The following is a 25,344-nucleotide window of genomic DNA, read 5'->3' on the forward strand; positions in this document are numbered from 1 at the left end:
CAGTTAGGATCACAGGCTGCTCTTTCAGAGGCCTGCAGCTGCATTTCTAACTACTTTGACACATACCTGTAACTCCAGCTCCAGAGCACCTGATACCTTCTTCTGATCTCTCTGGGTACCTGTGCATATACCTACCTACCTACCTACCTACCTACCTACCTACCTACCTACCTACACACACACACACACACACACACACACACACACACACACAAACACACACACACACACAGACAGAGCGAGAGAGAGAGAATTTCAATTTCTTAAATTTATCCTAAAACATGGTGGTAAAATATAAGCTATTTCACGGTTCGAGTAAGAAATCAATAAACCAATTTATGTTGAACAGTTAGTTTTGAGCCTAGGCACACAGAGAGGGCATTTAAATGTTGGTCATTGTTATTCCACTAAGTCCAGAAGCCGGAGAGGCCCTTCCTGCTACAGAGCCAGGCCCATTCATGCCTCTGCTCCTCCAGGATGGCTCAGGGTTCCTGAACAATGCAGACTGAAGGGAAGGCCAGAGGCCCAGCAGTTATTCTGCAGCTCTCAGATTCCTGGCAGTCAGCATCTGAGAGCCATGGCTCGCTCAGTGAACAGATCTTTGAAGTACTCCCTCAATTCCAGATTGAATTGTCCTCAGTGGAAGGGCTATAACTGAAGGCCTTATAACTCAGAGGAACAGATCCAGAGACAAACAATAAGGGCTGCTTCTGTTTCTTCTCTTCCCCTTCCATGATCCTGTCAAGACGCTCAACCCTCATCCAGAAGAAAGGACCCTGGTGTGCAAATGGCCCTGTTTACTGCTGCAGATCTTGTGCGTGACTCTTGGCTGCACATGCCCTCGGCCTCTTTCTGTTCTTGGTGACCTATTTAATTTTGGCATCTAAATGTATTAACCCTCTATGCCTAGCAATAGTTTCACTGGGTTGAAATCATTAGCGTCTCAGGCCTCTGCTGTCTTCTAAGTTGTTCATATGTAAATAGGCAAAAAAATAGTGTAATAGTAATTACTATGATATTTCAGTAAACTATTACATATTTTGTTGACAAGGTAAGAGGTTGAAATTTTGTTAGACCCAGAATGGTGTCTCAGGTCTGAAACTCCAGCATTTCAAGAACAAAGGAAGGAGGACTGTCGTGAGTCCCAGACAAGCCTGGGATAGAGTCAGACTGTCTCAAAACAAGCAATAATATTACAAAGTGAATATTTGCTTGTATTATAAATTTTAAATGTATTTTAAAATGTTTAAGCATGTGTGCTAGTCTGTATGTGTCTGTGTGTCTGTGTGTCTGTGTGTCTGTGTATTTCTCTGTCTGTGTGTCTATGTGTATCTGTGTGTCTGTATGTGTACGTCTATGTCTGTGTGTCTGTGTGTGCATATGACTCTGTGTGTGTGTGTGTACGTGTATCTGGAGATGAGGGTGGTTCAGATGACAACTTTGTATAGTTGGATCTCTCTTTCCACCTTTGTATTAGCTGTGGGAATGATGTTAGGTTACCAGTCTGGCCTTGTAAGCACCATACATGCTGTGCCAGTCCCTAACACCTTAAATGTGTGCTGTTTAAGAAACAAAATAGGATCCCAGAGTGCTGGTGTGTGCCTTTCATCCCAGCACTCACAAGGGAGAGGCAAGTGGATCTCTGTGAGTTCCATTCCAGCTTGGACTACACAGTGAGTTTCAGGGCAGGCATAATGACATGGTGAGATTCTGTCTCCAGAAGCAGATGAAGTGGTCTATCTGGTAGACAAAGGTGCTTGCCAAACCAGGGACCTAATGGTGGAAGGAGAGAACACGTTCCTGAAAATTGTCCTCTGACCTCCACATGCACGTTTCCTGCTCCCTCGTCCTCTCCCTTTCCCTTTCTCCCTTCCCCCCCCGCCATGCACATGCGCACACACACTAAATAAATAAGACATAATTCTAAAAAAGCAACCCCTTCTACACTGTAGGATTTGTAAAAACTTATGCTTTAAAAATAATTGTTCTGACACAAGTAGATTTTTAGAGACATGTAGCTGGATCAGTAGGCAATGGGGAAGGGGATTTAAAAGTCCAGTAGGCACATCTTCTTATTCCTATGAGGAAGCTGTGCCATTCTACCTTTGCTGATTCTGGATCTGTCACTACACCATGATAGGCTAACTGATGTCTCCCCTGTCTGCCTTAGGCCTCAGCTTCCATTTTCCTTCCCGTTACTCTTCCCTCCCAGCTAGCTCTGTGCGCCACCTCTGAAGGACACCAGCCATACCCTGCCTCCTGGGAAACACAGAACATTCTCCCTTTCTTCGTGAATGACTCAAAACCACCACCGGCTCCCTGGATGTGTCTGGGTCAGGAATGAGGAAGGAACTGGCTAAAGTAGCTACATGGTGAACTGCCTCATTTTCCCAAGGAAACTTTAGAGAGCATATGGTTCATTTTCTGTGAGGAAAGTTTAATACATATTTTAATGACACATACAAAGCGCAGCCATTTGAGAGTTTTCTACTTCTGCAACATGATCCCCAAGCAAGTGACTACCTTCCTCTGTGTGTGACACAAGGTCCCAGGTGAAGGTAGGCAGCGGTGAGAAGTGCCAGCAGGTTTCTCCATGGAACTCACAGGTGCCCCAACTCTGCCAGGTTCCTCTTGTTACTTCCTTCCCTCTCTGCTTGCCTGATCTTTCTCAAGATGAGAAGTGTTAAGTTTTCGGAGGATTTAGCTCATATTCCCTAATACACAAACACACACACACACACACACACACACACACACACACACACACACACAAGACAGACAGACAGACCCAGAGAGAGACAGTGACAAAGACAATTAAATAAAAAAACAAGCAGAAAGGAAAGAAAGGCTGACTTAGAAAATTAAAGTGTAAAGAAATGGAAGAAGATGAAGGAAGAGAGGCAGAGATAAGACCAGGGCTCAGAGGTCTCTTTCCTTAGCTAAAATGCTCTGTACATTGGCCACCAACACCATCCTCTCCACCCACCTCCGTCATCCAATAGCACATGCTTTAGGTTTTACTTCAGTGTGTGCTGCAGGTGAGCCCCTCCCCCCAGCCCCCCACTGCTTGGTACATAGTTAGCTGTATTTGTAAAGTGATGACTGTTTTAAGAAATAGTGTAACTACTATTGTTATTTCTTCTCTCAGTTGAAGTGTGACTTCAGTGTCCTGCTGCAGGAAGCAGATACTCACTCTCCTGCCTCCTTCCTTTGCTCTTGTTCACATCACTGTACCTCCACCTTAATAAAGAATACAACAGGGTCTGGGACCAACTCAATCAGTACAGTGCTTGCCGTGCATGCATAAAGCCCTGTTTGAATCCCCCAGAACACACAGACCAGACATAGTGATGCATTCCTGTCATCCTTAGGAGCTGGCGATGAGAGGATCAATCAAATTTAAAGTCATCTCTAGCTATTTAGGGAGGCTGAGGCCAGCCTGGGCTACAAGAGCCCCTGTCTTATACAAAAAATAGCAAACCATGTAAAGGCCATAGGCTTCCCTGGGCTGACTGACAGATACAGCTCTTTTCTGCTCATCTACTTCATTCATCTTTTACCGGGCCTCCTGCAGGAATCCTTGTCCCAGATGTCCAGAAAAAAAATAGCCCAGAGAAGCCCTAAGTTTATATACACACACACACATATACACACATTTATATATGCATATATATGTGTGTGTGTATGTATTTATATGCATATATGTGTGCATGTATATATATATTTTTTCTTCAGCATTTTAGAATTGGTCATCATTTCCGAATTTTATAGAGTGAAAGCTGAGCTCAGAGTCTGTTGGCTCAGGTCTGTGATCCCAACCCCAGAAGACAAAGATGGGAAAACAACAAGGTTGAAGTTAGCTTGAGCTACATAACATAGCCCTGTCTCAAAAATAAATGCATAAATATTTCAAAATACTCAGCAACCTCACAGGAAGGACAAGGAAACCTTCTCCGTTAGGTTCATCCAGCAGGACAAAACTGCCCAATTCCTGTGACATCTTCACTCATGAAGAAACGTAGACACAAACTACAAGTATTGTCCAAGGCACATGTCCCCTGGAAAGAATCTAAGGTCCCTGTGTCAGACTGGAAGCAGAGGGTCAGAGAACTTTTTCCTCTCCACCCCCCCTCCTTGGGGAGCCTTGAGTTCTCTTCTTATTAACCTTACTCATGTCTCTTGGGTCTTTCAGAGGACATACACTCTGGAAACTGAACTTCATATGGAGGAGTCTGAGTTTTCTCATTCTTCCAAAAGCTTATTTTGACCCTACTTCACAGCCTGTACAAGGAAAGAAAATGGGCGTCCTTTCAAACAAAAGCTCTCCTGAAACATCTTGTACAGTCTTAGTACAGGTTTCTTCTGGACTCAAAAGATAGATAGATAGCAGTTCCTTCTAAAATAAGAATGGCCTTCTTGCTTTTCGAGGACATTTTCTAGTTTGTAAAGCCTACCTTCTTAGGTACCTTTGTCCGTATGTGTATATGTTTAGGCACAGTTACATTCCTCAAAGGAATTAATTATCTTCACCATTGGCTCAAAGTACATTTTACAAACTCTTACGGCATACAAAAATAAATTTCAAAGTAACATAAGAATGCCACTCTAGTATTCAACTAATTTCATACTCAAAGTCATCTGGCATTAGATTTCTCCTTCAACCTGTCAGTGGGGTGCGATCTCAGGTGCCAGCAGCCCCAGCAGGAGAAGCTCAATCACTGTTCCCGATCGGCCAATTAAACAGTCTAGTAGCAGTGAAAGTCGGAGACCTATTCAGTATGGCTACGTTGGGAAGAGGCTCAAGTGACTCCAAGCCTATCTTTTCAGGGAACTGAAGTGAGGTTTAGGTGGAAATCAAAAGGAAAGGAAATCATAATAACAGAACCTGATCAAGGTCTGGTCCCACCCATCCTTGACCTATCATTGTCTTCATCTGTATCCCAAAGTGGTCCATTGATCTGCTAATCTGTCATCTATCACTGGCTGAAGGTACATTCTTGCTCTTATGAATAATTATCCTCATATGGAGGTATGGGTTCAGCAACATAAAGTCTAATCTTTCTTGAAATTCAAGGTGACTCAAGTAGAGCTCAAGGACAGTGGCTTATCTCTTTGTTTTCACCTAAGCAATGACAGAAAATAAGGGCAGTCACATGTGGCTTTCATTTTGCTTCTAGTATCTTATAGGCCCAAGAGACACATAGATGCTTTTTCACAAATGTAGTTTCCTAATGTCTGCTTCAAAGTCTGCTGGGTATCCAAACCATCTGGAGAACTTCTGAAAGGACCAAGTGTTCACTATGACTCCACATTCAGTAGATAAAGAATTGGTACTCTGGATAAGGTCTCTGGAGTTGGCTAATTGGCAGCAGAACTGAAAATTGCTACATTGGATACTTCAGATAGAACAAATGGCTAGGAGCCCACCTGGCTACACTAGAGGGGTATATCTTCCCCCCTAAGTAGATATGTATATAGGTAAATAGGTAGGAAGATAGATAAAGAGATAGAGAGATAAATTATAGATGGGCAGATAACAGATAGAAGATAGATAATAAAAATAGATAACAGACTGCAAATAGACTATTGATGGATGAATGAGAGGTGATAGATGATAGATAGATAGATAGATAGATAGATAGATAGATAGATAGATAGATAGATAGATAGATAGATAGACAGACAGATGCATCAAGAAAACATTTATATTAACCCCAGTATTTCCTACTGCCACAGGATTGTATAGATTTTTAAGTTATAAAACAAAATATAAATGGAGTTGATCTGATCTGGTGGGAGCCTCCTCACTATTTAACTTTACCTGCTTGAGGCTCTGCAGTTCAATTCAGTCATGACTCTGGAGCCGTAATATCCCCCCTTTTCTTCTCAAGGTTGTAAGTTTTAGAAAATTATGGAAATGTAAGAAACCATTAGCTTAAGTTGTTCCTTTCAAACTCCTTATATATCATGTGTAATGAACTAAATATTTATTTGGATAGAGTTGGATTAAAGAATGTCACACACAATTAAATAACTTGAGAGTGTGATATTTCAATATAAAGTTATCCCCAGTATCCTAAAATATAATTCATATTTCTCCTAACATTTTGCATCTACATGTATTATTTTTTTTTTAAATATTTTTATTACATAATTTCCTCAATTACATTTCCAATACTATCCCAAAAGTCCCCCATAGCGCCCCCCACTTCCCTACCCACCCATTCCCATTCTTTTGGCCCTGGCATTCCCCTATATTGGGGCATATAAAGTTTGCAAGTCCAATGGGCCTCTCTTTCCATTGATGGCCGACTAGGCCATCTTTCGATACATATGCAGCTAGAGACAAGAGCTCCAGGGTTCCGGTTAGTACATCATGTTGTTCCAACAATAGGGTTGCAGATCCCTTTAGCTCCTTGGGTACTTTCTCTAGCTTCTCCATTGGGAGCCCTGTGATACATCCAATAGCTGACTGTGAACATCCACTCCTGTGTTTGCTAGGCCCCGGCATCGTCTCACAAGAGACAGCTATATTTGGGTCCTTTCAGCAAGATCTTGCTAGTGTATGCAATGGTGTCAGCGTTTAGAAGCTGATTATGGGACGGATCCCTGGATACAGCAGTCTCTAAATGGACCATCCTTTCATCACAGCTACGAACTTTGTCTCTGTAGCTCCTTCCCTGGGTGTTTTGTTCCCAATTCTAAGAAGGTGCACAGTGTCCACACTTTGGTCTTCATTCTTCTTGAGTTTCATGCGTTTAGCAAATTGTATCTTATATCTTGGGTATCCTAAGTTTTGGGCTAATATCCACTTATCAATGAATACATATTGTGTGAGTTCTTTTGTGATTGTGTTACTTCACTCAAGATGATGCCCTCCAGGTCCATCCATTTGGCTAGGAATTTCATAAATTCATTCTTTTTAATAGCTGAGTAGTACTCCATTGTGTAAATGTACCATAATTTCTGTATCCATTCCTCTGTTGAGGGACATCTGGGTTCTTTCCAGCTTCTGGCTATTATAAATAGGGCTGCTATGAACATAGTGGAGCATGTGTCCTTCTTACCGGTTGGGACATCTTCTGGATATATGCCCAGGAGAGGTATTGCTGGATCCTCCGGTAGTACTATGTCCAATTTTCTGAGGAACCGCCAGACTGATTTCCAGAGTGGTTGTACAAGCTTGCAATCCCACCAACAATGGAGGAGTGTTCCTCTTTCTCCACATCCTCGCCAGCATCTGCTGTCACCTGAATTTTTGATCTTAGCCATTCTGACTGGTGTGAGGTGGAATCTCAGGGTTGTTTTGATTTGCATTTCCCTGATGATTAAGGATGTTGAACATTTTTTCAGGTGCTTCTCTGCCATTCGGTATTCCTCAGGTGAGAATTCTTTGTTCAGTTCTGAGCCCCATTTTTTAATGGGGTTATTTGACTTTCTGGAGTCCACCTTCTTGAGTTCTTTATATATATTGGATATTAGTCCCTTATCTGATTTAGGATAGGTGAAGATCCTTTCCCAATCTGTTGGTGGTTTTTTTGTCTTATTGATGGTGTCTTTAGCCTTGCAGAAGCTTTGTAGTTTCATGAGGTCCCACTTGTCAATTCTCGATCTTACAGCACAAGCCATTACTGTTCTATTCAGGAATTTTTCCCCTGTGCCCATATCTTCAAGGCTTTTCCCCACTTTCTCCTCTATAAGTTTCAGTGTCTCTGGTTTTATGTGAAGTTCCTTGATCCACTTAGACTTGACCTTAGTACAAGGAGATAGGAATGGATCGATTCGCATTCTTCTACATGTTAACAACCAGTTGTGCCAGCACCATTTGTTGAAAATGCTGTCTTTCTTCCACTGGATGTTTTTAGCTCCCTTGTCGAAGATCAAGTGACCATAGGTGTGTGGGTTCATTTCTGGGTCTTCAATTCTATTCCATTGGTCTATTTGTCTGTCACTATACCAGTACCATGCAGTTTTTATCACAATTGCTCTGTAGTAGAGCTTTAGGTCCGGCATGGTGATTCCACCAGAGGTTCTTTTATCCTTGAGAAGAGTTTTTGCTATCCTAGGTTTTTTGTTATTCCAGATGAATTTGCAGATTGCACTTTCTAATTCGTTGAAGAATTGAGTTGGAATTTTGATGGGGATTGCATTGAATCTGTAGATTGCTTTTGGCAAGATAGCCATTTTTACAATGTTGATCCTGCCAATCCATGAGCATGGGAGATCTTTCCATCTTCTGAGATCTTCTATAATTTCTTTCTTCAGAGACTTGAAGTTTTTATTATACAGATCTTTCACTTCCTTAGTTAGAGTCACGCCAAGATATTTTATATTATTTGTGACTATTGAGAAGGGTGTTGTTTCCCTAATTTCTTTCTCAGCCTGTTTATTCTTTGTGTAGAGAAAGGCCATTGATTTGTTTGAGTTAATTTTATATCCAGCTACTTCACCGAAGCTGTTTATCAGGCTTAGGAGTTCTCTGGTGGAATTTTTAGGGTCACTTATATATACTATCATATCATCTGCAAAAAGTGATATTTTGACTTCCTCTTTTCCAATTTGTATCCCTTTGATCTCCTTTTGTTGTCGAATTGCTCTGGCTAGGACTTCAAGTACAATGTTGAATAGGTATGGAGAAAGTGGACAGCCTTGTCTAGTCCCTGATTTTAGAGGGATTGCTTCAAGCTTCTGACCATTTACTTTGATGTTGGCTACTGGTTTGCTGTAGATTGCTTTTATCATGTTTAGGTATGGGCCTTGAATTCCTGATCTTTCCAAGACTTTTATCATGAATGGGTGTTGGATCTTGTCAAATGCTTTTTCCGCATCTAAGGAGATGACCATGTGGTTTTTATCTTTGAGTTTGTTTATATACTGGATTACGTTGATGGATTTCCGTATATTGAACCATCCCTGCATCCCTGGGATGAAACCTACTTGGTCAGGATGGATGATTGTTTTGATGTGTTCTTGGATTCGGTTAGCAAGAACTTTATTGAGGATTTTTGCATCAATATTCATAAGGGATATTGGTCTGAAGTTTTCTATCTTTGTTGGGTCTTTTTGTGGTTTAGGTATCAGAGTAATTGTGGCTTCATAGAATGAGTTGGGTAGAGTACCTTCTGTTTCTATTTTGTGGAATAGTTTGTGAAGAACTGGGATTAGATCTTCTTTGAAGGTCTGATAGAACTCTGCACTAAACCCATCTGGTCCTGGGCTTTTTTTAGTTGGGAGACTATTAATGACTGCTTCTATTTCTTTGGGGGATATAGGGCTGTTTAGATCATTAACCTGATCTTGATTCAACTTTGGTACCTGGTATCTGTCTAGGAACTTGTCCATTTCATCCAGGTTCTCCAGTTTTGTTGAGTATAGCCTTTGGTAGAAGGATCTGATGGTGTTTTGGATGTCTTCAGGATCTGTTGTTATGTCTCCTTTTTCATTTCTGATTTTGTTAATTAGGATGCTTTCCCTGTGCCCTCTAGTGAGTCTGGCTAAGGGTTTATCTATCTTGTTGATTTTCTCAAAGAACCAGCTCCTTGATTGGTTGATTCTTTGAATAGTTTTTCTTGTTTCTACTTGGTTGATTTCACCCCTGAGTTTGATTATTTCCTGCCGTCTACTCCTCTTGGGTGAATTTGCTTCCTTTTGTTCTAGTGCTTTTAGGTGTGTTGTCAAGCTGCTAATGTGTGCTCTCTCTAGTTTCCTTTTGGAGGCACTCAGAGCTATGAGTTTTCCTCTTAAAAATGCTTTCATTGCGTCCCATAAGTTTGGGTATGTTGTGGCTTCATTTTCATTGAACTCTAAAAAGTCCTTAATTTCTTTCTTTATTCCTTCCTTGACCAAGGTATCATTGAGAAGAGTGTTGTTCAGTTTCCACGTGAAGGTTGGCTTTCTATTATTTATTTTGTTATTGAAGATCAGCCTTAGTCCATGGTGATCTGATAGGATGCATGGGACAATTTCAATATTTTTATATCTGTTGAGGCCTGTTTTGTGACCAATTATGTGGTCAATTTTGGAGAAGGTACCATGAGGTGCTGAGAAGAAGGTATATCCTTTTGTTTTAGGATAGAATGTTCTGTAGATATCTGCCAGATCCATTTGATTCATAATTTCTGTTAGTTTCACTGTGTCCCTGTTTAGTTTCTGTTTCCATGATCTGTCCATTGGTGAAAGTGGTGTGTTGAAGTCTCCCACTATTATTGTATGAGGTGCAATGTGTGCTTTGAGATTTACTAAAGTTTCTTTAATGAATGTGGCTGCCTTTGTATTTGGAGCATAGATATTCAGGATTGATAGTTCCTCTTGGAGGATTTTACCTTTGATGAGTATGAAGTGTCCCTCCCTGTCTTTTTTAATGACTTTGGGTTGGAAGTCAATCTTATCAGATATTAGAATGGCTACTCCAGCTTGTTTCTTCATGCCATTTGCTTGGAGAATTGTTTTCCAGCCTTTCATTCTGAGGTAGTGTCTATCCTTTTCTCTGAGATGAGTTTCCCGTAAGCAGCAAAATGTTGGGTCTTGTTTGTGTAGCCAGTTTGTTAGTCTATGTCTTTTTATCGGGGAGTTGAGTCCATTGATATTAAGAGATATTAAGGAAAAGAAATTGGTGTTTCCTGTTATTTTTGATGTTAAAGTTGGCATTTTGTTCTTGTGGCTGTCTTCTTTTAGGTTTGTTGAGGGATTACCTTCTTGTTGTTTCTAGGGCGTGGTTCCTGTCCTTGTATTGGTTTTTTTCTGTTATTATCCTTTGAAGGGCTGGATTCGTGGAGAGATAATGTGTGAATTTGGTTTTGTCGTGGAATACTTTGGTTTCTCCATCTATGTTAATTGAGAGTTTGGCTGGGTATAGTAGCCTGGGCTGGAATTTGTGTTCTTTTAGTGTCTGTATAACATCTGTCCAGGATCTTCTGGCTTTCATAGTCTCTGGTGAAAAATCTGGTGTAATTCTGATAGGCTTGCCTTTATATGTTACTTGGCCTTTTTCTCTTACTGCTTTTAGTATTCTATCTTTATTTAGAGCATTTGTTGCTCTGATTATTATGTGTCGGGAGGTATTTCTTTTCTGATCCAGTCTATTTGGAGTTCTGTAGGCTTCTTGTATGTTCATGGGCATCTCTTTCTTTAGATTTGGGAAGTTTTCTTCTATAATTTTGTTGAAGATGTTTGCTGGTCCTTTGAGTTGAAAATCTTCATTCTCATCCACTCCTATTATCCGTAGGTTTGGTCTTCTCATTATGTCCTGTATTTCTTGGATGTTTTGAGTTAGGATCTTTTTGCATTTTCCATTTTCCTTGATTGTTGTGCCGATGTTCTCTATGGAATCTTCTGCACCTGAGATTCTCTCTTCCATCTCTTGTATTCTGTTGCTGATGCTTGCATCTATGGTTCCAGATTTCTTTCCTAGGGTTTCTATCTCCAGTGTTGCCTCATTTTGGGTTTTCTTTATTGTGTCTACTTCCCTTTTTAGGTCTAGTATGGTTTTGTTCATTTCCATCATCTGTTTGGATGTGTTTTCCTGTTTTTCTGTAAGGACTTCTACCTGTTTGATTATGTTATCATGTTTTTCTTTAAGGATTTGTAACTCTTTAGCAGTGTTCTCCTGCAATTCTTTAAGGGATTTTTGTGCTTCCTCTTTATTGTCTTCTTCCTTTTTAGCAGTGTTCTCCTGCATTTCTTTAAGTGTGTTATTAACGTCCTTCTTGAAGTCCTCTATCATCATCAGGAGATATGCTTTTAAATCCGTGTCTAGCTTTTCCGGTGTGTTGGGGTGCCCTGGACTGGGTGAAGTGGGGGTGCTGGGTTCTGATGATGGTGAGTGGTCTTGGTTTCTGTTAGTAAGATTATTACGTTTACCTTTCGCCATCTGGTAATCTCTGGGGTTAGTTGTTATCGTTGTCACTATTTAAAGATTGGAGCAGAAGCTGTGTTCCACTCACCAGCAGTCCCAAAATCCTGCGGCGGGGGTCGTGGGTAGCTGGCGGGTGTCAGGCAACCCTGCGCTCCCGCTACCCTGGCGCTGATCCGGCCGGGTGAGGCCTGTGGCCCTACTCAGGCTGGTTTCTGCTTCCCTAACTAATGCAGTCTCAGGTCCCGCGCAATTGGATTGGAGCAGAAGCTGTGCTCCCCTCACCAGAAGTCTTAAGATCCTGTGGCGGGTGTTGTGGGCAGTTGGCGAGTGTCAGCAGACCCTGCGCCCCAGCTGCTCAGGTGCTTTTCTGACCGGAAGAGGCTTGTGGCCCTGTGTGGGCCGGATTTCTCTCTCCCCAACCAGAGCAGTCTCAGGTCCCGCGTGATTGGACTGGAGCAGAAGCTGTGTTCCACTCACCAGCAGTCCCAAAATCCTGCGGCGGGGGTCGTGGGTAGCTGGCGGGTGTCAGGCAACCCTGCGCTCCCGCTACCCTGGCGCTGATCCGGCCGGGTGAGGCCTGTGGCCCTACTCAGGCCGGTTTCTGCTTCCCTAACTAATGCAGTCTCAGGTCCCGCGCAATTGGATTGGAGCAGAAGCTGTGTTCCACTCACCAGCAGTCCCAAAATCCTGTGGCGGGGGTCGTGGGTAGCTGGCGGGTGTCAGGCAACCCTGCGCTCCCGCTACCCCGGCGCTGATCCAGCCGGATGAGGCCTGTGGTCCTACTCAGGCCGGTTTCTGCTTCCCTAACTAATGCAGTCTCAGGTCCCGCGCAATTGGATTGGAGCAGAAGCTGTGCTCCCCTTACCAGAAGTCTTAAGATCCTGTGGCGGGTGTTGTGGGCAGTTGGCGAGTGTCAGCAGACCCTGCGCCCCAGCTGCTCAGGTGCTTTTCTGACCGGAAGAGGCTTGTGGCCCTGTGTGGGCCGGATTTCTCTCTCCCCAACCAGAGCAGTCTCAGGTCCCGCGTGATTGGACTGGAGCAGAAGCTGTGTTCCGCTCACCAGCAGTCCCAAAATCCTGTGGCGGGGGTCGTGGGTAGCTGGCGGGTGTCAGGCAACCCTGCGCTCCCGCTACCCTGGCGCTGATCCGGCCGGGTGAGGCCTGCGGCCCTACTCAGGCTGGTTTCTGCTTCCCTAACTAATGTAGTCTCAGGTCCCGCGCAATTGGATTGGAGCAGAAGCTGTGCTCCCCTCACCAGAAGTCTTAAGATCCTGTGGCGGGTGTTGTGGGCAGTTGGCGAGTGTCAGCAGACCCTGCGCCCCAGCTGCTCAGGTGCTTTTCTGACCGGAAGACTACATGTATTATTTTTATACTTCTTTTAATTACATTTGTTCATTGTCAGATCCGTACATGTACAGAATGCATTGATTATTCTCACCCACTAATCTCTGCTTGGCCTCATACTAACTTTGACAATATGTTTTAATCTTCTGGATCCTTCTCATTCTCTGGCTTGTTCTACCTTCACCTACGTTTAGCTTGTTCTCTATCTGTCTGTAGTCTGTCTCTAAACAACTGTCCCAGTAAAACTGCCTCCTTCCCCTCTCCCTCTGCACTGTTCCCTCTTATAAAGAGTTCCCTCCCTTCCTCTCTTCTCCTCAGAGTTGGGCAATACCCTACTCTCAAATCTTTCTCTGATTTGTCACTTTGTCTGCCACTCAATTAGATATCTCTTCCAAACTTGGGTGCTTCCTTTTACAAACTAACTTTACCTTCATTATTTGGAATTAAAGATGTGTACTAAGGGTGTGTCTGTATTCCAGCCAGAGGGATTGATGACATGTGCTAAGCCTGAGCCATACCACAACTGGAAACAGGTTTTTCCAGTAAACAACACACTTTCAGGTTCACAGTGTGGTGAAATATGCAGCAACAGTTCCCCTTTGTCTAATCCAAAAATTGTACACAGTATAACTATTATATCAGAAACAGTCAATCCCACAAACTTAACAGTTCAAATGCCCTTATGGGGATCCATTGATAGGATGCCCTTTACAACTGCAGTCTGTTGTCTTGATCATCTGTCTTCAGCAAATGCCCATTTCAGCATCAAGGTTTTCCAACCTGCCAATCTGTTCTTCTTCAGCTGGTTGGTTGAGCTGTCTCCATGGAGAGGATCTGCTTTCACCCATGTCGCTGTCTTTCTGCATCTCTTCCTTCCTTGAGTCACGCCTTTCATGTGGAAGCATTTCTTATTCAAATCTCATCTTCATTAATTTTGATGGAACTCACAGTCTTTCATAGGCAAACCTCTTCCCCCAACTTAACATTTTTCCGAGCTCGACTCTGCTGTTAAAACATCTCAAAAGTAAACAGGTTGATTTAATTCAGCAGATTTTTTTTCTATTATCAACTGTCTTTCAGCTAATCGGATCCCCCCTTTCTGTTTATCAAGGTTCAATTACATCTTTCTGAATCCATACATAGGTTAGACATTTAGACAATTATATTCTATGCCTGGGACAAGAACTCAAGCAGGAAAAGACAAACACACACACACACACACACACACACACAAAAACAAAAACAAAAAAAAAACAAAAAACAACTGGAGGCAGGAGCTGATGCAGAGGCCATGGAGGGGTGCTGCTTACTGGCTTGCTTCCCATGGCTTGCTTTTTTATAGAATGCAGGACCACTAGCCCAAGGATGGCAGCACCCACAATGGGCTTGACCTTCCCATATCTATCAATCACTAATCAAGAAAATGCCCTACAGCCAGATCATATGGAAGTCTTTTTTTTTTTTTTAATTGAGGTTCCTTCCCTTCAGATAGCTCTGGCTTGTATCAAGTTGACATAAAACTAGCCAGCTCAGGCACCAGGATGGAGCTTCCATTTCATAACTATGTGCATGCAAATCTTGTTCTAAGACACTGAAGAGTGCAGCTAACTGAACTCTTGCGGTAACCACAAGCTCCCACACCCACTCTCCTCACTACTCAATCCTTCCACTTAACCTGGTAAGAGCATCGTTGCCAAAATCTAAACTTCTGTGCATGAACTCTCTGTGTAAACCTTAGGTGGTACCCTGGCTCTCTCCTGTAAGAAGGACCCTATGTTGTCTAGACATCAGGCTTTCCTAATTTGATGTTGCTTCCACTTCTCCTCTCACACTTGTACCCAGAGACACTGGTTAATTCCCAGTTCACCGTGGGCCAAACCCTCCTGAAATCTGTGTATTTTCCCATGACCCTTTCTAGCTATGAGTGCTTTTCCTGCACTCTTCCAACTAAGAAAAGGTACTATTTGTTCTTTATCCTCTGTGCCAGGCCTGTCCTTTCTTTGATGTCCTTCTCAGATCTCATAAGTAAGCTACTACATCCAGCAGTGCATGCTTTCACTTGGTACATATTACACTAAGCTATAAATACTTATTAGAAAAAAATGTTTCCCATTTCTAAACTGAGATCTTAAAAAGCACAGAACTCTATAATGTCAGAGATCATGTCTTTTTAATCTTTGGATCTTAGCAGACTATCAAAGTGTCTGACAGCTTACAGTTTCTCTCTCTCTCTCTCTCTCTCTCTCTCTCTCTCTCTCTCTCTCTCTCTCTCTCTCTCTCCCCCTCTCTCTCGTATATATAATGTGTGTGTGTGTGTGTGTGTGTGTGTGTGTGTGTGTGTGTGTGTGTGTATGGAAGAGACGGGCTTATTTGGACTTGTGGTTTGCAGGAGAAGTTGCCCATCATGGTTGGAAGACATGATGGTACGTGTGTGAAATGACTATGGCTGCTCACACTGTGTATGCAGTCGGGAAGCAGAGGCACATGAATGCCAGAGCTCCCACTTTATAAAAATTTCTTTAAAGAGCAGGTGAGAATTTATGAGTCAGAATAACAGGCCCCTCTGTATGATTCAGAGGACTGAGCTTTAGTCTGGGGAATAGCAGCAGGAACCACCACTCACCCATGTCTCACATTATTACATGAGAGTCTAAGTTTGTAGTGTCTTATCTACAAGAAGGAGAGACACAAATTAAACAAATGACTTGTGTAGGTGAACCCGCACACCTATGACAAGTAATGATACTTTCCCTTCCCAACTTTAGACAACTATTGTTTTACTAAAATTTGTGAAAAACTAGAGATCCTTGCCAAGTTCCATTGCTTAACAAGTAAAACTACACACCTTCAGAAGCGTTCAGCACATCCTCTGTCAAGGGCCCTCTGTTTCTAAGGTGACGAAATGTGACATCAAAATGTCATTTCCACTCATGAGTTAAACTGCAAGCCATAAAACCAACAATAGTGGGACTCGCCTCTCTGATTCTTGAACACAGTTCAAGAGCTCTACCCTCATCAGGAGAAGCTGGGGAGATGGTCCCACCAGTAAAGAGCTTATTGCCTGAACACCTGAATTGAGAGTTCCTGTACTAATGCAAAATGGCTGAGCATGGTGGTGGCACCTGTAATGCCAGCACTGGGAAGGTAAAGACAAGAGCCTCTGGAGCTAACTGGTCACCATTCTAAACCCATCAGCCAGCTCAGTGAGGGAGCCAGTCTCTAGGGATAATGTGGAGACTGATCAAAGAACACACATGCACACACACACACACACACACACACATATGCACACACACACACACACACCACACCACACCACACACTGAATCAGTTTGAGATGGAAGCTAGCTAGCATGCCCACTCCTTCCTTCACATAATAAATGCAGAAAGTAAATATTATCCATTTTATCCGGTAGTAGTTTCCCGGGGACTCTGGAGATAATGAGAAGTGACCATTTTCCTTTTAGTCTGATATTGTATTTTTGATGTCTCATAAGATTTAATACCAATAAGTTTTCCCTCATAGACTATACACTTTACTGCACCATGAAAATTACTAATTATTGTGTAACTCGTGGTTCTTTTGTGAGTGGATTAATAATAAGTGTTGGCAAGCACACCAGAAGCTGATGCTCATGGAGTGTGCAACTCCTTCAGCTTCTACTTCATGAGACAGGCTTTTGCTTAAAAGTTTATAGCCCTGGATTTGTTTCCACTTATTTCTGTATGTATGTATGTATATATGTATGTATGTATGTATGTATGTGTGTATGTGTGTGTGTGTGTGTATGTATTTGCTATGTGAGTGCTTTGCTGCATGCACACCAGCACACCAGAAGAGGCCAACTGATGCCCTTATAAGTGGCCATGAGTCACCATGCGGCTGCTGGGAATTGAAGGGAATTGAACTCAGGACCTCTGAAAGAGCAGCCAGTGCTCTTAACTACTGAGCCATATCATCAACCTGAGTCCTGGATTTCAATAAACATAAATCTGTTTTCTCATTTTTCAAATAATAAACCTCTGAAATGAGTACAGTTTGAATTGCATTTTTCTGTGTCATATTGTAGAAATATAGTTGGAAAGTCTATTTTATGGAAAGAAATTTTAGTTTATTTTGTTTCACCTGTCTCCACTTCTTTGCATTCATTCATTTCTCCAATAAACACTATTGGCCACCTGTGAAGAACCTTAAATGAATGAAGTTACCATCCTCAACTACTTTCAGAAACACACCGTTAGCATGGAAATGAGACATTTCAGTACATGTGCATGGTCCAGGCAGTCAGCACAACTCAGAATATTCTCATTCAGTCCCCAGGCTGTGTTCCCTCATGTTTATTCTGTTTTTTCTCTGTCCTGCCCCAGAACATAGACAGACCCAGGAAAGCACCATGGATGTCTTCCCTGACTTCCCCACTGCTTTCCTTCTGCTTCTGAGCCCTTAAAATAAACGTTGGGAGCTCTATCCAGATGTCAGGTGTTATCTACCCACTTCCTCTGCAGTGAAGGAGGTGGAGATGGGAGCCAGAGAGGAAGAGGAAAGGTTTTTCTCCAGATCACTATATGTCACATACATGCTTTCATGCTCATGTATCTCTTTACCATAGAGCAAGAAATCTGCAGAAAGGAGCTCTGACTCAGCACCTATGTTTTCTCCAGGGCCCAGTACACTTCCTGGAGGATACATGGTACTGGCCAAAGCTCTGTGGAACAGATACACATCATCCAGAGGAAGACTGTATATGCATACTATAGAGGTTCTGAATCGAGGTCATCATAGAGTTGTGGGAGAATTCAGAGTAAGACACAGCTAGACTTAGAGCTGGGAGTGGCTACAAGTTAGAGCAACATGGACAAAACCCTTTCAGAAAGGGTGGGGCCCATCCAAAGAAAAACCAAAGATCCAGCAGGCATTCCATGTGTTCACTATGCCTGAGAATCAAAATGGAAGGCATGATGCTATACAGATATGTATGGTTATAGCTTCTAATAGTTTAACTAAAGCTAGGTATGGTGGTATATCCCTGAGATCCCAGCCACTCAGGAAGCTGAGATACTGTGAAATGAAAACCACGCAGGGAAGTTTAGCAAGACTCTATTTCAAAACAGCATAAAATACCTGAGGATATAGCTCAATGGTGGAGCACTTGTCTAGCATATGGATGACCCTAAGTTGGTTTTTGTTAAACTTTAACCAGATATAATAAAAGCTCAGCTCATTAACTTATAACCTCAATATTTACCCTAAAACGATCCCTGTTAATAAGTGACATTCCTATTAACTTTCTCTTTATCTTATTCCTCAAGCCCAATTTTTATTCTCTGTTTTCGTTGTTTGGATTTTGATAACATTTTTAAAATTGGCTCATAGGGAATAATGGCACAGTTGAAGAAAGAGATGAGAACTCAACCACCTGTGTGAAGTAATTATGTACACATTAAGTTACACTTAACTTAGGAATTGACAATAGAAAATCACCTGCCTCTAAACTTAGGTTACGGGTGTACACGGGACAAGCAGCAGGAGAGAGCCTGTAGCTCTGAGGTTCTGTACCCTTCATTCACAGTCATTGAGTCCTCATCTGATGTGCTAGATTCAAGATATTTGCTTTCAAATCTAAATAGGTACTCTCAGAATTGTAAGAGATACTCTATATTTTGGTCTTCAACCTTCTTTGTACTGTGACCATTTAATGTAGCTCTTCATGATGTGGTGAGTCCCATCCATAATATTAATTTTGTTGTTATGTTTATAATATATATGCTATAATATATATTCTATGGCATGTAAATATGATATGCAGGCTATCTGATATGTGAGCCTTAAGAAAGGGTCATTTGACACGCCCCCCCAAGGGGACATGGACTCACAGGTTGAGAATCATTGCTCTATACGAAGTAAAACACCTACCATTGAATAGATAGCCATTTTAATTACTTATCTATTACTGTGATAAGACAGCATAATAAAGGAAAATTATAAACACTTATTAATGCTAATGGTTCTAGATAGTGAGAATCCATGCTCATGAGGCAAAAAGAATGGTAGTAAGAAGTAGTGTGTGGTACCAGGGCAGGAGCTGAGAGATTACATCTGATCCACAAGTAGAAAGCAGAGAAAGAGAAAGCTAACTGGGAATGCCCTGGGCTTTTAAGACCAAAAACCCACCAAGAGTGACATAATATGCCTCCTCTAACAAGGCCACACCTCCTAATTCTTCCTAAAATCTGCCAACTCATTCAAATATGAGCCTATGGGACCATTCTCATTCAAACCACCACAATGGCTGTATTTAGCTATAGTATTTGATTATATGATGCTTAGTAATTTTTATATCAGTGTAAGCACCAGCATTTACTTAATGAGCCAGGGTTACCTGATTATGGTCAGCAGGAATGTCAATCAGGTTAGGTCAGAGGGATCACAGCAACTCTGAGGCTGAGACAAGTTTATTCCAATCAATCAGACATTTTATACAATTATCAAAACAGATATAATAAGGGTTCCCAGGATACAATGACTGTTGCAAGAAAGACAGGATACACAAGATTAATGTCTAAGACTAATTGCTCAGCCAAGCTTCTATATGCTTTGCTGACTTGAAGGACACAGAAAAACCATGAGCAGCCTAAACCATTCACTGCCTCAGTGAGTGCTTTGGTTTCCTGGGAACTGAAAGGTGCACAGTGCCCCAGGAGCCAAGGACTCTAATCTAAAATGCCTATAGTGTATGCTTCTCCAGGCAGCTCCACCAGGCCAATTCTGAGACTCCTTGCATGTTAGCAAATAAAAACATGTATATCCCTTTCAACAACTATATGGCATGTGGTATGTGAATAGTATGTACATTAATATGCATAGCAGACTAAATAAATGATATATTTCATTTATAAATGTGTAAACGTATAAAGGTTATACTTTTGTGTGTGCTTTCTAAGTATTAGGGGATCCATATGGAAGCGCTAAGTTGTCACCAAATGTCTTGCTCGGTTCTTCTCCACTTTATTTATTGAAGCAGGGTCTCTTGTTAGACCTGGAATACCCAAGTGGGGATCATCTGTCTAGCCAGTTTGTCCCAGGAATCTCTTATGTCTATTTCCCAAGTAATGAGAAAAGAGGCAGATGCCAACCCCACCCTGCTTTTACCTGGATCTGAGGATCCTCACCTGGTCATCTTACCTAAGTGCCAAGTGCCTTATCTACTAATCTAAATGATTGTTGTCATGGTACAAGTACACGGGATGTGCTTACACAGAAACGTCCGTTTGCCTTCTTAGCATGAGAATAACACATGGCACAATTTTGTCTCACAGAATGATTGAAGATAGTGGAAAAAGAGGAAACACCATGGCAGAAAGAAGACAGCTGTTTGCAGAGATGAGTAAGTATGGAGCTTTTAAGGAACTCACTTCAGTGTTCATTGAATATTCATGAGAAGACCAGAAATAACCATGTCTTCCTCAGGGCCTCTGGACTTCTCCATAAAAATCCTCAGTTCCTTCCATAACGATGCATTTGGCCATTTTATTTTCTCATTAGGTGAGAATTAAATTACTCTGCAATTTATTATTATTTGCTTCTACACTCTCTATTTCATAGGTTGTATTTGTACATGAGCAGGCACGTTTGACAGCACTGCTCAGTGTTGACTTTAATACAGTCCACTAGGATTTGCAGTATGCACTCACCTGTCTGCATTACCAAGTGGCTGCCTTAGTATACAATTTATAAAATACGCCTTTGAATGTCTACCCTGGAAAATGACATAATGCATTCAAATCAGAAAGAAGGATGAAATGGGAATATGCTCTCGTTTGGATCACCTTTGTAAGGCAGTTTGTCACCAAAACCATAAAGAAAAAAAGCAAAGTATAACAAAAGATGAGAGCAGTTTGGGGCTGACATATGTAAGGACCACAAACACAGATGGCATGTCCTGATGGCTGGCCTATGAAAGTGTGTGATGTTATGAAACTGGTGTAGTAACATCTCCCTTATGGACCTGTTTGATTGTTCATAAAAAGAGGGGAAGCATCCTCCTCAAATTGCATGTTATAAAGAAAAACATGAGTTCTCCTGTCCTGTGTGTTTTATTTTTTGTTCTTCCCTTCATGAGCAAAGGCGACAGTGTCCAGGGGTGACTCATGTGCTCTTCCCCTTGAGAGGGAAAGGTGATAGAAAAGAATTTTATATTGAAAATGGGAGGGATGTGATTGGCAGGAAATGGGTCTGGGAAGTAAAAGAAAGGTTCTCTGATCATAAGGTTGGGATTTTAAAATCCTTTTCCCACCATCTGGTGGCACCCATGCAATGCTAGAATTAACAGAGGAAGGAGAGTTAAAATGGATGTGGGGATTCCCAGACATCTGTCTGCCTTTCCCACTTACAGCATCACAAGTGTCTGTGAGAGTTTCAGCCGAGACTTCCTAGCATATCCTGCTGTATTAAATGCTGCTATCTTTATTTGGAATGACTTATTGGTCCCCTAGAATTGTGGCTTTTTTATAGGTACACATCTGGTTATGATCTTTCAAGATCTTAGTTAGACTAGAGGAATAAATTTCAATAAACTATCATACTGCTGTTAATTATGTCTTGCATCTTTCAAATTTTCTATAGAGAATAGATACTTTGTAGTATCCCCATGAGAAATAAACAAACAAATAAATAAATAAATTATAAAATGTTAGTTTGCTACACTAAATTGTTCTACATGGATCATAACAGTGTAGCATATGCCACGAATATACAGGTCTTTTTTTAATTGAAAATGAAGTTTTTAAAGGGAAATACTTATTTGCATAATTAAAAACAAGGGAAAATATTTTTAAAAATCATGTATTTTGTGGAGGGAAAAACCTTTCTTAACATCTGAGTAAACTCCATCACGGGCAAATATCTTGCCAGACACAAAAAGGTAATTCATATTTTCTACAAAGAAAACCTGTTAAATCTTTGAACTTATCTTTGAAATGCTAAATATTTATCAGCTGGCACACTGTAGGAATTACAAAAGTGTGCTTACGTAACAATTTTAGCAACACTTATCTAAGTTTAAATGTCCAGTTTCTTCCCTAGCTGGTGCAATTCCAGGCACAGGTAAATAGCAATGTTATACATGTCTATTAAATTAAAACTGTAATAATCAAGGAAAGCTTAACACAAATCTTAAGTTCATACACGCAGAACAACTTGCAGCCAGACATCTTGACACTCATTTGTAATCTTAGCACCAGGGAGGTAGAGGCAGGAGGTTCAGGAGTCCAAATTCATCCTTGGGAAGCCATGGGCGATGTGAAACCCTGTGAAGAGTGTGGGTTACAAGGAATAATTCTAAATTTTCTTTATATAAATAAGACATAGGAGAACTAGTACTCAATTATAAGTTAATCTTTTCCTAGGAATGTTACAGGACTGTCAAGGTGCTGTGTTAAATAGCTTGGTAAGCTGCACTAATTATCAGAATAAATAAGCAAACCAAAAAGGTCTCATTCTTCCCACATAGGCCAAGGACTGTGAAAGATATCAATTGGCTTCACCAGCAATCACAGACAGTAGCAGAGGAACAATGGCCTGCATGCAAAGGGAGGAAATGCTGTTGATGGGTGGACTATCACACAGGCAAAGAAAATCTTCTTGACAGTGTGTCAAAATAGCCAATAATTTAAAAAATAACATTTTCCAGGAATCTGTGATGTCCAGACAGCACAAAGGGACTAGGAAGTTGTAAGTGTGGTTATTTCTGTTTTTTTTTTTCTTGAAATAATTTTTAAACAAAAGAGAAAAGGTGAAGGGGAGGAAGCTTTGGTGTTCTGAGTATTACAGATGTGAAAGAATATTCTCATCGCAGGATCACATAAGCTAAATGCACAATAAAGACTTATTAAAGTATTACAGTAAGGACAAGAGATTAACCTCCTGTATTTGAAGGCACTTGCACTGAAGGCAGCTACTGGAGAGTTACTGGACTTTTTAACTTGGAAGTTGTTCAATGTGATTAAGCAATCTGATTGCTAGTGATAACAATTAAGTCAGGCTCTGGGATGTATTGTATGAGAGAAGAATTAAGTAAAAGTTGAAAGAGAAAAGGGGAGAAAGAGGAAGAGAAGGAAGAGGAGGAGGAAGAGGAACAGAATTAGGAGAAGGAGGAGCAAGAGAAGGAGGAGGAAGAACAAGAAGATGAAGAATGAGAAAAACAAGAAGACAAGAACAAGATCAAGAAGAATGTCAGTTCTTTTGGGTTACCTCAAAAGAGGAACACTCCTCCATTGTTGGTGGGATTGCAAGCTTGTACAACCACTCAGTTGGGTTACCTCACTCAGGATGATGCCCTCCAGGTCCATCCATTTGGCTATGAATTTCATAAATTCATTCTTTTTAATAGCTGAGTAGTATTCCATTGGGTAAATGTACCACATTTTCTGTATCCATTCCTCTGTTGAGGGACATCTGGGTTCTTTCCAGCTTCTGGCTATTATAAATAAGGCTGCTATGAACATAGTGGAGCATGTGTCCTTCTTACCTGTTGGAACATCTTCTGGATATATGCCCAGGAGAGGTATTGCTGGATCCTCCGGTAGTACTATGTCCAATTTTCTGAGGAATTGCCAGACTGATTTCCAGAGTGGTTGTACAAGCTTGCAATCCCACCAACAATGGAGGAGTGTTCCTCTTTCTCCATATCCTCGCCAGCATCTGCTGTCACCTGAATTTTTGATCTCACAGAAGTGGATGCTCACAGTCAGCTATTGGATGGATCCCAGTTCCCCCAATGGAGGAGCTAGAGAAAGTACCCAAGGAGCTAAAGGGGTCTGCAACCCTATAGGTGGAACAACAATATGAACTAACCAGTACCCCCCCCAGAGTTTGTGTCTCGAGCTGCATATGTATCAGAAGATGGCCTAGTCGGCCATCTTTGGAAAGAGAGGCCCATTGGTCTTGCAAACTTTATATGCCTCAGTACAGGAGAACACCAAGGCCAAGAAGTGGGAGGGGGTGGATAGGGGAGTTTGGGGGGAAGGAATGGGTGACTTTTGGGATAGCATTGGAAATGTAAATGAAGAAAATACCGGAGGAGGAGGAGGAGGAGGAGGAGGAGGAGGAGGAGGAGGAGGAGGAGGAGGAGGAGGAGGAGGAGGAGAAGGAGAAGGAGAAGGAGAAGGAGAAGGAGAAGGAGAAGGAGAAGGAGAAGGAGAAGGAGAAGGAGAAGGAGAAGGAGAAGGAGAAGGAGAAGGAGAAGGAGAAGGAGAAGGAGAAGGAGAAGGAGAAGGAGAAGGAGAAGGAGAAGGAGAAGGAGAAGGAGAAGGAGAAGGAGAAGGAGAAGGAGAAGGAGAAGGAGAAGAAGAAGAAGAAGAAGAAGAAGAAGAAGAAGAAGAAGAAGAAGAAGAAGAAGAAGAAGAAGAAGAAGAAGAAGAAGAAGAAGAAGAAGAAGAAGAAGAAAATGTGGCCCTTCCAGGGAGACTGAGAAATAGGAATAGGTCCTATTCCTTACTTTCCCTGAAGCTGACCTCCAAGATCCTTTGAAAGACACTCTGGGGTTGTAAAACTGACAAGAGTTTGAGAAATTTGCATCTGAAAGGAATCCCAGTTAAGAGTAACAATAAAGAGTTGAACTAAAGTTAAATACTCAGGAAAAAAATGGAAGCTCTGAAGCCTAAAGGCCTGAAGAAACAGTTCTCAAGTTAGGCAGAGGAAAGGAAAGTTTCAGTCCCAGTCTGTCTGACAAAGACTAGAGAGCTGGCTCAGCCTGGGTGGCTGCAGCACAGGCCCATTGGGAATGATTACATGGTCTAGTCAGCAGCAGAGGGATAGGTCTACACTATCACTGTCAGCAGCAGCAACTTAAGGAATCTGCTTCATCTTTTTTGTCCTTACTTTTTATTTTTGAGATTATAATATAATTGCATCACTTCTCACTTCCCTTTCTTTCTTTAAAATCATCCCACTTGCCCTCTTTGTTCTCTTTCAAATTCATGGCCTCTTTTTCATTAATTGTTGCTACATGCATATACGTTTAATTAATATATTACATTTAATAAATTTATATTATATATAATATAATCCTAAATATAACCTGCTCAGTCTGTGCAATGTTATTTGTATGTATATTTTCATGGCTGACTATTTGGTATTGGATAACCAAT

At 41.6% G+C, this 25,344-nt stretch overlaps 1 protein-coding gene across 9 annotated transcripts in view; it reads left to right on the forward strand.

Moving 5' to 3' along the window:
- The window catches only part of Dtna (dystrobrevin alpha), a 255,229-nt gene that overhangs the window by 111,807 nt on the left and 118,078 nt on the right, over window positions 1-25,344 (forward strand). For all 9 annotated transcript variants that reach the window (XM_085833641.1, XM_029471847.2, XM_085833644.1 and 6 more), the window contains one exon: window positions 20,515-20,582. In XM_085833641.1, coding sequence (XP_085689767.1) covers window positions 20,515-20,582 — 68 coding nt within the window. The remainder of the gene's footprint in view (window positions 1-20,514; window positions 20,583-25,344) is intronic.

This window comes from Mus caroli, unplaced genomic scaffold (genome assembly GCF_978045245.1).
Source record: "Mus caroli unplaced genomic scaffold, Mus_caroli_1 scaffold_19, whole genome shotgun sequence".
Lineage (NCBI taxonomy): Eukaryota > Metazoa > Chordata > Mammalia > Rodentia > Muridae > Mus > Mus caroli.